This window comes from Diachasma alloeum, unplaced genomic scaffold (assembly GCF_001412515.2).
Source record: "Diachasma alloeum isolate Michigan unplaced genomic scaffold, Dall2.0 Dall_scaffold_00277, whole genome shotgun sequence".
NCBI lineage: Eukaryota > Metazoa > Arthropoda > Insecta > Hymenoptera > Braconidae > Diachasma > Diachasma alloeum.
In genome coordinates this window covers 1980793-1997888 of record NW_021680416.1, presented here as the reverse complement: position 1 = coordinate 1997888, position 17096 = coordinate 1980793, and the positions used below count along the sequence as shown (strand labels likewise).

Genomic DNA, 17096 nt, shown 5'->3' with positions numbered 1-17096 from the left:
GGGGGGGGGGGGGAATTGACTTACCTCGAGGCCGAGAATCCAGTCGTAAATTCACTCCTGTTTAGTTTAAACTCCAACCATTGTTTGTTTATATAATCCAATTCACTGCATTCCAACACTGTATCCATTTGAGCGATGATATTGATGTTATCCACATGATGCACATATATCCAGAAATAATAATTTCCCCAGCACTGTTTACCATTCAAACACCACCAGCACTTTAAACCATCGAGTTAAAAATCACGAAAAAAAAAAAAAAAAAAAAAAAAAAAATGAAAAAAACCAGAAGCAATATCGATGGTGACACTTTCAACGTCTTCGTATTGGCGTGAATTCTCTCACTTTAAATTCCAGGTGCGACGTCCTCTCGGTTCGGCGGAAGAGAGCAAATACATTGGGACACAGGGGGACGTGGAACAGAAATACGGAATAAGAGAAAAAAAGAATAACAAGTTGCACAGAGGGAAGACAAGTGGAAGTGGAGATGAAGAAGTGTGGGAGTGAGAGAGGGATGTGTGTGGACTGTACGTGAGTTTCGCTGTAAAAATAAAAATCCCTGACGTGCCAGAGGTGACTCGCTCCCTCCGGCACTTCGATAACGCTTTCTGACGATTCTGTATTGTTGTCAATGGGAAATTCAATTAATTCCCATTCTGTATTAGAGAACGAAACTTTTGTCTCGCAGGGAAAACGTTGGAGCGAACAATTCAGCAGTGATTTTCCTTCGTTTTTGTCAAATATCTCGGATGCGAGGGGAGACGGTGAAATTTTCGTTGAGACCTTTTTTGCAGAGCGAAATGAGAGCTGGAAAAAAGGTCTCAACGAAGAATTTCGTATCTCCGCGGGATTTTGAGATATTTGGGAAAAGGGGGACAGTGGTCTGTTTGACCACTGAATTTTTTCCAATTTGTGATATTAAAACTCACCCGTGTGTGGGAAACCTGTGCTGAAGATGCTGTGGCTCGTAGTACTGGGTTGTGAGGGCTCTCTCGTCCAGCGTGTGTTCAGTCGCGTGTGCCTTCGCTGCGGATTTGATATCCATGAACGCAACCGTCGCGGAAGCCCCGGTGCTGGATGTGGTGCTGCCTGTGCTACCTGAGCCACCGCCAGGGCCACCCTCGTTTCCCTCGCCGATTGTACCACCGGAACCACCGTCCACGGGGCATTCCTCGCCCCGTGGCAACAACTTGACGCTCTGCACGCGTCCATACCTGGTGGAGATCAATGATACAAGAATTAATTGATTGATAAGATTGATTATTCTCATCAGTACTCCCAATAATAAAAAAAAGAATTCTATAAAATTCTATTAGAGTTTTACTAGAATTCTATTCAGCAGAGTAATATAATTAATTTGAAATGCTTAAATAGATAAATGAACGAATAAATAAATACATGAACAAATGAATAAGTAAATGAACAAATAAATAAATAAAAACTACAGTTTTATTTTGTTATTGTTTTTGTTCATCTGTTCAAATCTATTAAAAAATTCGATTTGTTTTCTGCGCCAATTCTATTAAAAATTACGCAACTCTCCCGTACGTTTTTCAACAAATATTTTCGATCGAAAAAAGTTCATGGATGTTAATTCTCCTGTACAACTCATTATGTTGGAATTTTTCCCTAAGAATTCGTGCAAGAATTTTTTTCTTGCCTTTCATAATGAGAAAATACCACACTCTCCCAATCCTACCTTCTTTCAACGTCGAAGTCGCCTCAACCCGAGCGAAATTTTGTCTGCATTCACCCCCACAAATCATATCGTCACCAAACTCCATCCAATTCCTTCAAAATCCAACATTAACTTCCCAACTCCACCAATTCCCTCAACTCCATTCCAATCCCTAGAAACGACCTTGTTCCCTTCTGTTGCTAGGCAGAGCCTAGTCCCAGAAAAACGCAAGCCGCAAGCCGTAATGAAACGAACGTCCACAAAAACCTCCACCGTAAAAAAAAAAGAAACTCCAGGATTCATTGGCTGCATGGCAACCCGGCTTTAAAGGTTTTCCCCCATGTATATATACGGCTTTGTTCAACGATCTTTTCCCGGAAAAGGGAAATAAAACTGAAAAAAACGCCAATTCCCTGATTCCAAGACAGGCTTGGTATGCCATCCGGGCTTTCCATAATACCGGACACAAGCCTGCTAAATTAAATCAAGGAAAAAAAGCCCTCCCCCCCCTCCCCCCTCCTAAAAAACCCTACCCTCCAGAGGGGGTGGCAATCATAAAAACCGTATATACGAAGGCGATCGAAACTTTCTCGTCTGCGTTCGCATTTACGCAGATATAAAAGGCAGTCCTCCCCTCCCTGGGGGCACGTCCACGCGATGTTTTTGCGCCGAGAGGCCATGACGGTTGACTCAGTGTGGGTGTAAGTGAGAGGAGTTTTTGGACTTCAATACCTCCAGTCCAGCGAATAACGCATACAGGAGAAATGGATTCTCAAACAGAAAATGATGATGGCTCTCCACCTTAAAAAAAGGGGGATAGGGAATGGGTATTCTTGTTGAGAATAAAAATGCACGTAACACCGATATGAGAGGGAGCGAGAGCGAGTGAGGGAGAAAAAAGAGAGGGAGAGGTGGTAGCGGCCATTGGGTAACGCAGAGAAGAAGTGGGGGGATTCCCCGTTGGGGGAACGCGGAACGCAGTGGAGCGGAGGGTCGATAGTGCGCAGGCGCGGAGAGACCCGCTGCGAGTCAAAGTTTCTCTGGGAGTCGCCCGTATCACTTCGCGCGAGTAACAACGCACCGCAATCTCCACGTCAATCATTAATTGATTTTTTTCAATTCCCCCCCAAGAAATTAATCACACTTGGGTTTATTTCAGTATAAAATCACCACTGGACTCTATCGCCCTGATTTTTATCAGTTTTTTATCGACTATCTTGCCTGGAGTATGAAGCAATATGGGTGCTCTCACACGAACACTGGATTTTACCGATAAAAGTGGATGGAAGTTTTTACAAAGCGCAAGATTATTATCGGAGAGATAAAGACGAACTTTATTAACTGTCTGTTCTGTTATTTTGACGAATTACTCTCCGTTTATTCATTTTAGTTGTAAATATATTTTGCACATGCCGCTTGCAACGGAGTTATCGACTTTTTTGGAGTAGGGCGGGGCACCTACGACATACCAGACCCCCCCCCGTATTCCATTCTACGCAGTTAGTTTAACGCCATTTTTCTTTTTATTCTCGGAGTCGTGATCAATTACTACAATTGGATTCTTGGCTTTAACGTTATTTCACAGAGTGTTGGGCATTTCGTGCGTGAATTATCATTGGTTATTTTTGTTTAACGTATGTTCATGATTTATCTCGCTGAATGGAGTCAAGGCTCCGCTCTGCGTCGGTAAAGAAGAGACATTTTCATGATATTCCCGGCTCCTGGGGGAATTTTCTCGAGTTTAATCCAGCGAATTTGAATTGTCAACCCAGAATTGACGCGGAAATAATGGAAATCCGTCAGAATCAGTGGACAATTGAAGGGAGCAACCAACAAGCTGACCACAAGGTTCACCACAAAATGGCCGCCATTGTGTGAAGCGAGAGAAATGAAAATACTAATAATCGACATTTGTGCCCCTCCTGATTGTCTCGTTCATGCTATCTTATCCCCCAGTGTTTTTCCTCTCTCGATATCAAGTACAAATTCACGCAACCTTGAGACATGATAATGTTATCAATTTAATAAATAACGAAAACAATGGGTTTCTGTGCTAAAAGTCCATGTAATGTGAAAAATACACGTTAATAGTGTCATGTTTATTCATTGCATCTCCTCTCATGCCGACCAATGCTTGATTATACTCCGGTGGAGTTGTTCTTCGGGAGGAAATTAACAATTGAGATGGAAAAAAGGAATTCCTAGATTAAATTTACGGCATGGAGTGTTCGTGTCTATCCTATTTCATTCTGTTCTGTTGTCGGAGTCTTTTTTCTCTCGGTGTACGGTGAAGGAGCAGTTTCTTTTTTTTTTTTTTTTTTTAATTTTTTTTGGGAGACTTGTCTTTCCTGCGCGCACATACCGTGAACGCCCTTTGCCATATTGCCAGTGCGACTCACGCAAGCGTCGCCTGAGCCTTCTCCCGCGGTAGGGGAGGTCTAGGGTTCAGAGTAGGGGGACAAGTGGTGGGAGAATGAGGGGAATAACGACGGGTGGGAGGGGGGTGAGGGAGAGTAAAGTGCCACGGTGGCTGGTGGACTGGCGAGCAAGTCATGAACCATGGACACTGTTTCTCGTCTCCCCCCCCCCTGGACCACCTCTTTATTCACGTATAGTACTGATTCTGAGGCGAGCCACGAAGCGAATGGAATAGAGAGGAGTTAAAGGGGGGGAAGGAGGGGCCGGGGGGGGGAGCTCGTCGAGGAATTTTACTCGGAGCAGACTCGCTCCCGGGCTCCTATACCCGGTATATGACGCATCAGAGAGGGCACGATGATTCTGTCGCTTTCTGGCTTGGGCACTCTAGGGGCAACTCGCTCGCCCCTATTTCGCCTGGACCGCTTCAAGTTGGTTTATGAGATGGCATTAGCGAGCGCCCGTGTGCGATTCCCATAAACTAGGAGAGTCTCTAGGTCAGACTACTGTCTCGTTCTAGCCAGGGTTTCACGTTCGGGGGGTTTAATGGGTTTCCAGCGGCGGGAGCGTCTTCCCAGGNGGGGGGGGGGCTGATGATGTGGAAAAATTGGGCGAGTGGCGAAATGAGTCATTTGGATGGGACAGGGGGATCTCGAATAGTTCGTTACTTTTGGGAAATTTTTTCCGAGTGATGATTCCAGTAAAACGGTCGATTTTTATTCAACTGTTCTGTGGGAATTGATAAAAAATGAGGAAACTTCAGGGGAATATATTCTTGACTTTTTAATTGATTGAAAATAAAAATTTTAGGGACTCACTGGATTTTTAATAAGTTATACTGTGATTTCCTCAACTGTGTTATATTTCTGCGGTTGTGATTGGAAATTCCAAAAAAAAATACGCAGTTCAAAATTGTTGGGTCAACTCTCCAGTGGACTTCCGGCAAATTTTTATCAAGTGACATTTCTACTGAAATCTTGAGGAATTTTGTCATTGAAAATTCACAATTCGATAGAAAAATCTATGGAAACTTGAAATTTCCAACTACTCTATGAAAACTGGTAAAAATTAGAAAAATTCAGGAAAATATATTAACAGAAATTAGAAGAATTCAGGAAAATATGTGAAAAAAATCGAAAAAGTTCTAATTGTCAGTAATTTTGCACAAACCTAGCATCATTATACTTGAATAAACTTATACTTCCAGCTAATTTGAGAACATCTTGATCCCTGACTTCATAGCATGCGAGTTCCCAAAAAAAATCTCATCCCTAAATTAATGACTTCCTGTTCTAAAATTCATCTACTCATGTCTCAAGGACCTTGTGAACAACCTCCGAAACTTATAATTTTCATCTCAAAATAATTAATAAAGTACCCCTTAGTGACTAAAATTATATCATATAATCATTATATCTCGTATCCCTAAAATGTTTTCGAGCCGGCGACTAAAATTTCAACCTTTAAAGTGCGAATACCAAAACGATTGCAAAATATTCAGAACCTAGGGTCAAATGGTGCATAAACGAAAGCTCCGATGTTCAACTAAAACCGATAAAAAGGTGTCAACCACAGAAAGGTCACGTCATTACCGCCTCCAGTCTCTCGAGAGAATGAAACAGCAAAAAATACGCAAAAACTCTCCTGAAAAGAAGTTTCACAGGTATGACCACATCATCGAGACTGCAAAACATGAGGAATGAGGCAAGCGGCTTATCATTACCCGACGCGAAAAAAAACGAGGACGAACGCTGAGAAAATTCACTCGACCGAGTGAGATGGAACTCAAAATTGTTTACGCAGGCTATGCCACTATCTCGAGGTCCACACAGCCATATCTGCGCCGAGTCGTTGCCTTCCCAAAGAGACTTTGGAACTCACTTTACAGCATATATGGTATTCACTAATCATGATCGAGAGACTGACGCATGTGTTAAACTCTGGTGATGTGGCCTGGCACACAGGTGCCTTCGAAAACATCCAAACGGATTTCAAAGATGAAAAGAAGGAAAAAACATGGAATTACGTAATGGGTGTTGTTGTGGAGTGGATTCAGACGTTACGTAGACGATAAAATTTTGAAATAGGGTTTTAAGGTATTTATGGCGTGGTCAGAGGGGTCGAGAAAAAGTCAAGAGATTGATGATTTTTTTTTTAATGTTGAACCGGACGCGCGCGATGATCTATCACCTCATTTACTTGTGAGAGGCTTCCTTTTATTCATTCAAATTTCAAATGTATTGAATATCATGCACTCATGAATGCATTATGAAGAGGAATGATACGTAGAAAAACAAGTGGAAAATTGCTCTTGAATTGCATATGGTATAGTTATATTTGCTAATAAACTAGTAATGTTTCCGAATAGGTATTTTGCGTATCATTTCCTTCTATCATGTATAATTCATGGTTTACTTCATTTGTTTGAATTGAATAAGATTTCTTTTCAACTAATTCAGCAGCGAAGCGGTAAAATGGTTCAAGTCGACGTAGCTCTCATCTGAGATATTGAGGCATATCTCCGAATCTAGGGGAGATAGCGAAATTTTCCGAAAGACCTTTTTTATGCAGCGAATTGAGACCTACAAAAAAGGGTTTGACAAAAATTTTGGTATCTGCTTCAGATCTAGAGATATTCATTAAAAACTAACCAACAGTCAAAATCGACTCAAATCGTTTTTTAGCTGAATGTTATCATTATTTTTATTATCCCTTTCTCCTATACAACCGATTCAGTATTGAAGTGGTCAAACGGTTTAAGTCAATTTCAAGTCGACTTGAACCGATTGACCGCTTCACTACTGAATTATCTTTTTTTACAGTTCTATCTCTCCCCTCAGGCCTTTGATAAAATGTTAACAGAAAATTTTTATTTTCACATGCTTGAATGAATTTTTTGATGCAAGTAAGACGTACTCCTCAAAAAACTCTTGTCTTTTGACTTCAGTTCCGTGAAACCCATTCATTTGGACGGGATACAGTTAATTTAAAAATTTTAAGAATTTTTAAAGATCAGTTCGATAATAATAAACAATTTATCTAGATATAAAAATAGGATAAGTCGCTTGATTGTCGTGGACACCTTCCGCCGGTTAATTCGTTAATTCTATCTCCGCAGAGGCCATACAAAGTTGAAATGGCACAATCATACGGTGTACGTGATGCCTCCACGAGTGTTCTGTCGTCTTTTGAAACTCAAAAACGCCGGAGAAACACTGAATTAACAGAATTGGAAGCTCTGTACGTGCCACCATTGTCCCGAAGACACCCTGAATTCCCCGTGAATTCAATGCAATTCAGTAATCTTCCATTCCCCCCCTCGGCCGATCGATACCGTCTCAATGATACAATAAATGCGATGAAATAGGATTGGGTTGAGAAGTGCTAGAAATACGAAAGCGAGAGCTGGGTGTTACGACGGCCGTTTGTCTTTCCACGTTTGAAATAGGCGGGTGAAACGAGAAATCAATACCATCGGCCAACAGTCGAGGGTTGCACGGCCAGACGAGGGAGGAGAGTTACTATACATACGTAGACACTCAATGCTTATACAATCGTCACTTAATTGTATATTTTTTATCCGCCCTCTGGGCTTTTCCGTTGGAAATAAAGTCATTTCCCGGGGAGGGGAGGGGAGGGGGGGGGGTCCGTGCTTCATTTCACGATGACGCCCAGGGAAAAATATTTCCATTGAAAAGTGAGGGAAATTCACCCCGAGAAATGACGCATTTCAATCGGGTAAAAGTTTATTTGCAGTTGATGACAATCTTCACTCGAAATTTTTTCGTTCACTTCCATAGTATTTTTTTATGGGGGTTGAAGACTCGTAGAGTTATTTCAAAGAAGATGTTTGAGTATGTGAAACGAGTAGTTAATAATTCATTATGTTCTTTGCACTGCTGGAATAGAAATTGGAATTTTGTGGACGAAAGTTCAGTAGCAATTTGCGGAGAAAAAATTCATGAAATTTGTAGTTCTACTGAAAATTTAAGGAAATTACGGATTTTTAAGCTGCAGGAAAACAGGAATTCAACAACTCACATCATTTTTTAATGGAAACATTAATGTTTAGTATTAAATTATGCGAATTTTTTACATTTGTCTTCATATTCAGGGAATAATTTAACTGGATTTACAGATTCGATTGATTTTTTCATAAAATTTCAAATTTTTAAAGACGAAATTCGCTGAAATTTCCGGAGATGCATCGGAAACTTCTACCAAAAATGAATTATTATCTGTTCCTCACTATTATTTATTAAGAATATTTATATTATGTTGTAAAATTTGTGCTTCGCCGTCTGAACAATGCTTTTAATTCCAAATAACAAAATTTCTATTCGGATAATGAAAACATTTGTTTATATTCTAAAAAAAATTTTTATTTGATTCAAATAAAGCATTTCTTATGAACGAAAAAGCAAGACGCGGAAAAAATAGAACACGATGTTGTTGTAAAAATCCTCAACTTCACTGAGAAAAACATGAAAAAAAACATCAATAACGAAATTCTCGTAAATTTTCGTCGAACTCTCACTTGATAAACGATTCCAAAGACCCGCCGAAAAGTGATCCAAAAATCCATTATGTTCCACTATTATTTATGATCATTTCATGTTATTAAATTCGTTCTTCGCCCCTGCCCACTCATATAATTTCTAACTAACGAAACCTCGATCCGAACGAAGAAACCACTTGTTAATATTAAAAAACCCATTCATTCAATTCAAATAAATCCCGTCTGACCCCCGAAAAACCGAAAGCTACAGAAAACAGCCGCCTCTTCCTCGACGCCTGTCCCCTACCTCCTGCAGTACCAGCAATTTTCCAGAGCCCCTCAACTCCACCGGGAAAACCCCGAAAAAAACCCCGCTGAGCCCCGCAATGAGCCAAACACCAAAAGTTCAGCTCGAAATTCCGTGGCAGAAACGTCGGAATATCTTCCGAACGTTCGCGAAGAGTGAGGGGCTAGGCGCACGAGAGCGTAAATTCACGAAACATGGCAACAGCGCTATGACTCAGCGCTCCACTCGGTGAATCCCCATCTCTCTCTCCCTCTCTTTATGCCGTGTGCGCGCGGGACGAGTCGCCTAGCGCTCTTTCGGCGTCAGGCAGCTGACACCCAGCCCTCTCTCGCTCTCCCTCGCGCTCTCTCTCCCTCGTTCACGCTCTCTCTCTCTCTCCTGCGCTGCACGGTTCACCTCCTCGTGCTGTCAGGAGTAGAGAGGAACCCCCTAGGCATGTACTCGAGTAAAATAGCGGTGGAGAGGAGAGGAGCGCAGGGAGGGAAGTGAAGAGGAGCGGAGCGCAGGGAGGGAAGGGAGAGAGGAAGGGCGGAGGGGAGAGGGAAGGAGCGGGGAGAGAAAACTCTCGTTGCGCTGCTGCCGCTTCTCGCTGTATTGCCCGTTCATCGAGAGTTGCTTGGGCTGGAGTACGAGTTGAATCCATCTTACTCTGTTCAGGTTGTATCTGACCGTTTCCCAGCTCTCGGTCCCATCCCCACCAGTAAATTCACCCGTCGGAATATCCTTCCTCGTGCCCCAGACTCTCCCTTTTCCCTCCGTCCATCCCACTGACAACTCGTTCGTATTTCCCCTCCGCCCCTCGGCCCAACACCATTCGATATTGTCGATCTCTGTTGCTCTCACCGCAACCCACCAGGCATTAACCAGCGACCGGATCGCCTGTTCAGCTCTCCCTTCTTCAATTGGGTTTTTTCGCTCTCTCGCGCTTACGCTCCATGCGCCGATTCCACGGGTACACTGGCCCGCCAACACTGTCGCGCCTTGGTGAAAACCAATGTGTTGTTGTTGGTGAAAAAAAGTTGGAGGTGGGAGGGACTTTTCGGAGGATTTTCCGGGGAGAGACCCGGGATTTTTCGCAGGACACACTGGGTTTTATGGGTTGGCGCTTGAGTTTAATTTCATTTTTTTTGTTGTTTGTTCAATTTAATTTTGGGTAATGAGATTTTGTCATGAATGCGTACGGAGGTTAATCGACTTGCGATTGTTAACAACAATCATTCAATTGTTTTCGATTATTTTGAGTATTAGAGCAGTAGCAACATAAAGTAAATTTTGAAGATTTAAATCTGAAATGAGTTCTAACTAAAAGTTAATGTGAACAGAACCATTATGGTTGAGTTTATTATTAATAATAATTGATCTAGAAGTGAAAAATAACACAGAGGCTTATGGAACTATCAACTTTTTTTAAGGAAGAAGATTAAAATCTAGAAAAAATATATAAAAATCTGAAGAATAAATAAAAATTCTATGCCTAATACAAAAATTATTGTTAGTGTCAAACTTTTGTAATAAATAATTTAATTTCTGTGTGCCCAAAATCACGTGTTATGTCGAAACACACTAGTCAAACGAGAGACTATTATTTTAAAAAATAATTGAAGAAAGAAATCATCAAATTTTAAATTCACGGGAAAAATTATCAATGATGAGTAATTATTTTTGGCTTTTTGAATTTATTTTTCCTCGTTACACTCAACGACTAAAATGTTTATTCATACCACTTCTACAATCAACAATCAATTCGATGAAATATTCAATTTTCACGAAGAATTCGAACTGATTCTGAAATCCAATACAACTTCCCAATGTTGAAATCTACACGTCGATCAAATGATATTAATTGAAAGAATGTATTATCATCGAAGATCGAAAAACAAGGAAAAAACTGCGGAGCGATTGCTTGTCTTGGCAAACGTCCTTCGCAAGGTTAAGAGCTGACTCGACATAATCCATGATTTTTGTGACTAATGCAATTACAATCCCGAAAATAGCTGTCGTGCGCGATAAGCCTTCTAACCATGTCATCCAGAACGTTTCAAAACAGGCCATATAGGTACACATGTATTTCTCAACTCAGATCTAAACCATTCCTCTCTATAAAAGATGGAAGTTGCGTGAAGTTGGTTTATATCGATATATCGAATCTACCTGAAGAATAATCCTCAATTCTGATTGGTCAATGAGTCCCGTCAAGTTAATCGCTAAGAAAACACGTGATATTTTGAAATTCTTCAAACTCACAAATTATTCTTTGCGTCATAATTATCAATTTTCTGGTTTGTCATGCGCGAAATCATCGGGTACTTTCATGAATCTCATTAATTTCAATTTCAGTGATTCTCCTTTTTCACAAACGGCGTAAATTTAATTCTCTTCCATTTTTTTCCCCAATTTCTTAAAAAAATCTAGAAAAGTATTCAGTTTTCTAGAGAATTCTTGGATTTTCTGAATAAATAATGAAAATTTATCAATTTTATAGAACATTGATTCATTACATTTCTTATTTTTCAAAGAATTGACGAAAGATTCAAAATTATTCATAAATTTTTCAATCATTCCCTATCTATACAGATTGAAGTTTCGTGAAGTTGTTTTATGTCGAATATATCGAATCTACCTCAATAATCCTCAATTCTGATTGGTCAAGGAGTCCCGTCAAATTAGTCGCTAAGAAAACTCGCGGTATTTTCAAATTCTTCAAACTCACAAATTATTCTTTGTGAGACACAGTGGAGTGGAACCGAGGTAATAGAGCACACACTAACACAACCACAAATTGATCGAAGATTAAAAATTATTCACTAATTTTTCACTTATTATCAATTTATCATTTCCATCAAAGGTTGAGTTTTACTGTCTACCTCTCATTCATTTTCAAAATGCCTTCCTAAGTCCATAAAATTTAATACATTTTTAAATTTCAATAAAAAAACAGGAAGCTTCTCACAAATAAATGAATTGATAGAAGAAAACTGCTGCATTATTCCAGGGTAATTTTTTAATTGGCCCACTATTAATTAATTACTTTAGGGACCCAAAGGGAGGAAGTCATTATTTATTATTATTTATTTGTGAAAGTGAATGTATAGCACATAGCATGCCTCTTCCCCCTAATTTTACCTTACAAACACCTAAGGTGACACAATAAAGTCCCGGGGTAATTCAGAAATTCGTTGCATCCGTCGAATAAATATCTTCAATTGAAATTTATAAGAAAACTAGTCACAAAACTTTTCAACCTGCAGAAATGAGAGACAACAGTGGAGTGGAACCGAAGTAATAAAGCGCACACCAACACAACCACAAATTGATCGAAGATTAAAAATTATTCACTAATTTTTCACTTATTATTAATTTATCATTTCCATCAAAGGTTGAGTTTTACTGTCTACCTCTCATTCATTTTCAAAATGCCTTCCTAAGTCCATAAAATTTAATACATTTTGAAATTTCAATAAAAAAACAGGAAACTTCTCACAAATGAATTAAGTGATAGAAGAAAACTGCTGCATTATTCCAGGGTAATTTTTTAATTGGCCCACTATTAATTAATTACTTTAGGGACCCAAAGGGAGGAAGTCATTATTTATTATTATTTATTTGTGAAAGTGAATGTATCGCACATAGCATGCCTCTTCCCCCTAATTTTACCTTACAAACACCTAAGGTGACACAATAAAGTCCCGGGGTAATTCAGGAATTCGCTGCATCCGTCGAATGAATATCTTCAATTGAAATTTATAAGAAAACTAGTCACAAAAGTTTTCAACCTGCAGAAATGAGAGACAACAGTGGAGTGGAACCGAGGTAATAAAGCACACACCAACACAACCACTGCCTCCAGTTCATGATCTAGGCGTAATCAATCTTCTCTTACGTATAGCCCACGCCCTGAAGTATATTCCACTGTCCATTGTACGCTGGCTTTGTAACCAGCGGTAGAATACACACACTAAGCAAAGAGGAGATAACCAGTGTGGAGAAGAAAACCTTCGTGAGGGCTAAGACAACGCTCGACTCGAGGAAGAATAACAACGAAGAATAGAGTAAAAGAGTACAATGAAAGAGGTATAACACGAAGAGGCGAAAGAATGAAGGGAGGAAGAAAGGAAAAATGGTGTTTTCACAAAACTCCCTCAAAAATAAACCCATAAAACCGAAACAGGAGCGCAAGGATCTAATTTTTTTTGGAAATGTCAGGGAATTTACTAGCGAAGTTTTGCCAAATTTTCTCAAGTAGTTGAGTTTTTGAGGAATATCTCGGAATGTAAGGGAGATGGCAAAATTTTTGTCATAACCTTTTTTGTTGCCCTCAATTCGCTCTACAAAAAAGGTCATAAGAACAAATTTGCTATCTCGTTTAGATTCCGAGATATTCATTGAAAACTAGGGAATAGTCAAAATCGACTAAACGGCTAATTCCGGACATTAAGACATGAGCTTTAGTTCACTGAGTTGTCCACTTAATAGCTTAAACATCCTTAATAGCAAGAATTAGGAGATTAAAGAAATTATGAGAGAAAATGACGATTAATTTTTTCACTTTGAACAAATAATATTAACATCCAAATACAAAATTTCTGATGTGAATAAAAAAAGCTGTGACTCAATATTCCAAATTAAGTTTTAATTCATAATTTGGTGCGGAATTATATCGATGAAATCAACAACAGATTAACTGAACTACCGTGTGAACTAACTAAAAATGATAACAGTGTGCATCGACAAACTTTGAATTCCAGACATTCTCACTCTAAAGTGTGTTCTAGAAGGAATTGAATTGTAATTATGATTAAAATCTTATTCGGTAAATATAGGAATTGGAACATGAACAAATAATGATATGAAAGTAATTGAAAATTCAACAGCTGATAAATATAAGGGATATATGATTCTCATCGGTCGTTTTGTTATTTGCAATGAGAATGACTACAAACAATTCAGTCAATTTTGCCTATTGACCAGTTTTCAATCAATATCTCGGAATCTAAGGGAGATAGCAAAATTTTTGTTGTAATCTTTTTTATGGAGCCGATTGAGTGCTACAACAAATGTCATTACGAAAATTTGGCTATCTCCCTTAGATTCGGAAATATTCCTCAAAAACTCAACTGGGAGATGAGTCCACTTATCTCCGTTTACCACTTTACTACTGAATTAATTGTAAGAAAAGTTTTCATGACAAAATGTTCATTTTGTTCACCTCACCCTGAGAATTTCTACACGGAGAGAAATATTCAATAAAAATTACCAGAAAAAAGACGTAAAAATTACGTTTCGAAACGTAATCTGGGAGCGAAGTAAAATTCAATAAGAAGTGTCAATCGTCGCGTAAATTCTACGATCTGTTCCGTAAAAATTACTCATCCACCCGACGCCTCACGACTAGCCATGAGTCACCGTGAGGGGGAGATTTTAACAACACGTTCCGTAATTTTTCCGGAACTTTTCGTAAAAATTCTTAAACATCCAATAATTTTCATGTTCTGAGACATAATAAGTCTTGAAGTTTCTGTTAGATTTTACAACTTCCAGAAAAATTACGTGACTTTTTCGTATTTTTTCGGTGACAGACCCGAAAATTTACTGAACGTTTCAGATTTATTCTCTTATATTCCTATAAAAATTCACTGAAAACGATTCTCGCTTGCGGATTACGTGAAATGTTCCGCAATTTTTCTTGAATATTTCTCTCCGTGTATCACCCCAAAGAATAGTGTAAAATCGATCGGTCGAAAACTAATGACAATCCCTTAATGCACACAACGTCAGTTTGAAAAGGTGACAGTTTAATGAGTGGAGGGGATTCACGGTTGAACAATCGATTCAGCATTATTTAGTTGGACGATGGTTTGTCCTGAGATGTAAAAGGCAGGAAGAACGACTTCCTGCAATTGCCACGTCCAAACTGTCGCTGTGACTTTTGTCTCGTCTCCTTCTATTCCGCCTTCATTCCACTTTTGGAATAGAGGTGAAATAAAACGTTGAACAGTTCAAGTAAGATAGACGTTGAGATGCTATTGAAGATAGAATGGGGGAAACGGGGAGTGACGGAGATGAGGAATGGAACGAGGGAAGCGAGCCTAATAGGCAACTCCAGCGGAGAGCCGACCGGTTTATAGATTTGGCAACATGGCCGCACCTCTTGCTGTACACCTGTGCCCGAACGGTTCTCTCTCACTCAAATTTCACGGCGATACATTTCCATACTGCTGTGAATTAATCGTTTGGCTTTATTTTCGTGTATTTCATGGGCACAGACAGCATGGCATTATGTTCGCACCTCGTAAAAAAAGCTTTGCAGGGGCCTCAAAGGGCAAATGTCAAGAATCATAAATAACAGGTTTTTTTATTAGGGGTTTCCTTCTTCGGGCGGTGGTAGGAAGGTTCACCTGAAATTTCAGACGAATTTTTGGGAGATATTTCAGTAGCGAAGAGGTAAAACGGTTTGAAGTAACTCTACACCCTTCGGCCGGGCTACGCTGTACTTTTGGATATTTTCAGTTTTTTAATTTTCCAACTAAATTGCAGTTGAAAAATTTGAAAAAATTCATACCCATTCAGTATTGTCTAAATTAAATTTCGCAAAATACTGATATTTTTTCAAACGTTTGCCGGGCTACGCTGTACTTTTGGATATTTTCAGTTTTTAAATTTTCCAACTAAATTGCATGGGAAAAATTTGAAAAAATTTTTACCCAGTCAGTATTGTCTAAATTAAATTTCGCAAAATACTGATATTTTTTCAAACATCTCCCTCTTATGAATGAATAATAAAACTTGTTTGCAAGACGGTGGATTATTTTTTATGAGGTGTCGAAAAAATTCTTGATGTTTTCGCATCTAATGAAAAAAAATTCAGATTTTAATCTTTGATTACAATGGAAATTTTGATTCTTACATAAGACACTGGGTTAAATCCTGATTTTTAAACATCTCTTCTTTGAAAAACCAAAACGATAATTAAATTGAGAAAAAAATTAGAATTCCGAATCTAATTGAGTTTTCTGCAATTTTTTTGCCGTTTTCAATAATCTTTGAATTTACCGTAAGGTTAAATTTTATAGGAGCTATTTTATAGTAGCTCTACCCTTCGGCCGGGCTACGCTGTACTTTTGGATATTTTCAGTTTTTAAATTTTCCAACTAAATTGCATGGGAAAAATTTGAAAAAAACTCATACCCAGTCAGTTTTATCTAAATTTAATTTCGCAATATACCGATATTTTTCCAAACATTTCCCTCTTATGAATAAATAATAAAACTTGTTTGCAAGACGGTGGATTATTTTTTATGAGGTGTCAAAAAAATTCTTGATGTTTTCGCATCTAATGAAAAAAAATTCAGATTTTAATCTTTGATTACAATGGAAATTTTGATTTTTACATAAGACACTGGGTTAAATCCTGATTTTTAAACATCTCTTCTTTGAAAAACCAAAACGATAATTAAATTGAGAAAAAAATTAGAATTCCGAATCTAATTGAGTTTTCTGCAATTTTTTTGCCGTTTTCAATAATCTTTGAATTTACCGTAAGGTTAAATTTTATAGGAGCTATTTTATAGTAGCTCTACCCTTCGGCCGGGCTACGCTGTACTTTTGGATATTTTCAGTTTTTAAATTTTCCAACTAAATTGCATGGGAAAAATTTGAAAAAAACTCATACCCAGTCAGTTTTATCTAAATTTAATTTCGCAATATACCGATATTTTTCCAAACATTTCCCTCTTATGAATAAATAATAAAACTTGTTTGCAAGACGGTGGATTATTTTTTATGAGGTGTCAAAAAAATTCTTGATGTTTTCGCATCTAATGAAAAAAAATTCAGATTTTAATCTTTGATTACAATGGAAATTTTGATTTTTACATAAGACACTGGGTTAAATCCTGATTTTTAAACATCTCTTCTTTGAAAAACCAAAACGATAATTAAATTGAGAAAAAAATTAGAATTTCGAATCTAATCGAGTTTTCTCCAATTTTTTTGCAGTTTTCCATAATCTTTGAATTTACCGTAAGGGTAGAGCTACTTTAAGGGGTAACAGAAGACCACCGTTTCCCTGAAATTTGCGAACAAATTTCCAGCGCAAAGTTATTAATATTTTCAACAATGAAAAATTCCAGAAAGTATGTAGATGGCAAGATTTTTGGCAAAACTGTAATCTTACTTGAAAAAAAGTTGCTAGCTTGAAC

At 38.5% G+C, this 17096-nt stretch overlaps 1 protein-coding gene across 1 annotated transcript in view; it reads right to left on the bottom strand.

The window, feature by feature from the left end:
• The window catches only part of LOC107038033 (protein split ends), a 130888-nt gene that overhangs the window by 38881 nt on the left and 74911 nt on the right, over positions 1-17096 (bottom strand). Inside the window, exon 2 of the mRNA XM_015256897.1 lies at positions 930-1214. Coding sequence (XP_015112383.1) covers positions 930-1214 — 285 coding nt within the window. The remainder of the gene's footprint in view (positions 1-929; positions 1215-17096) is intronic.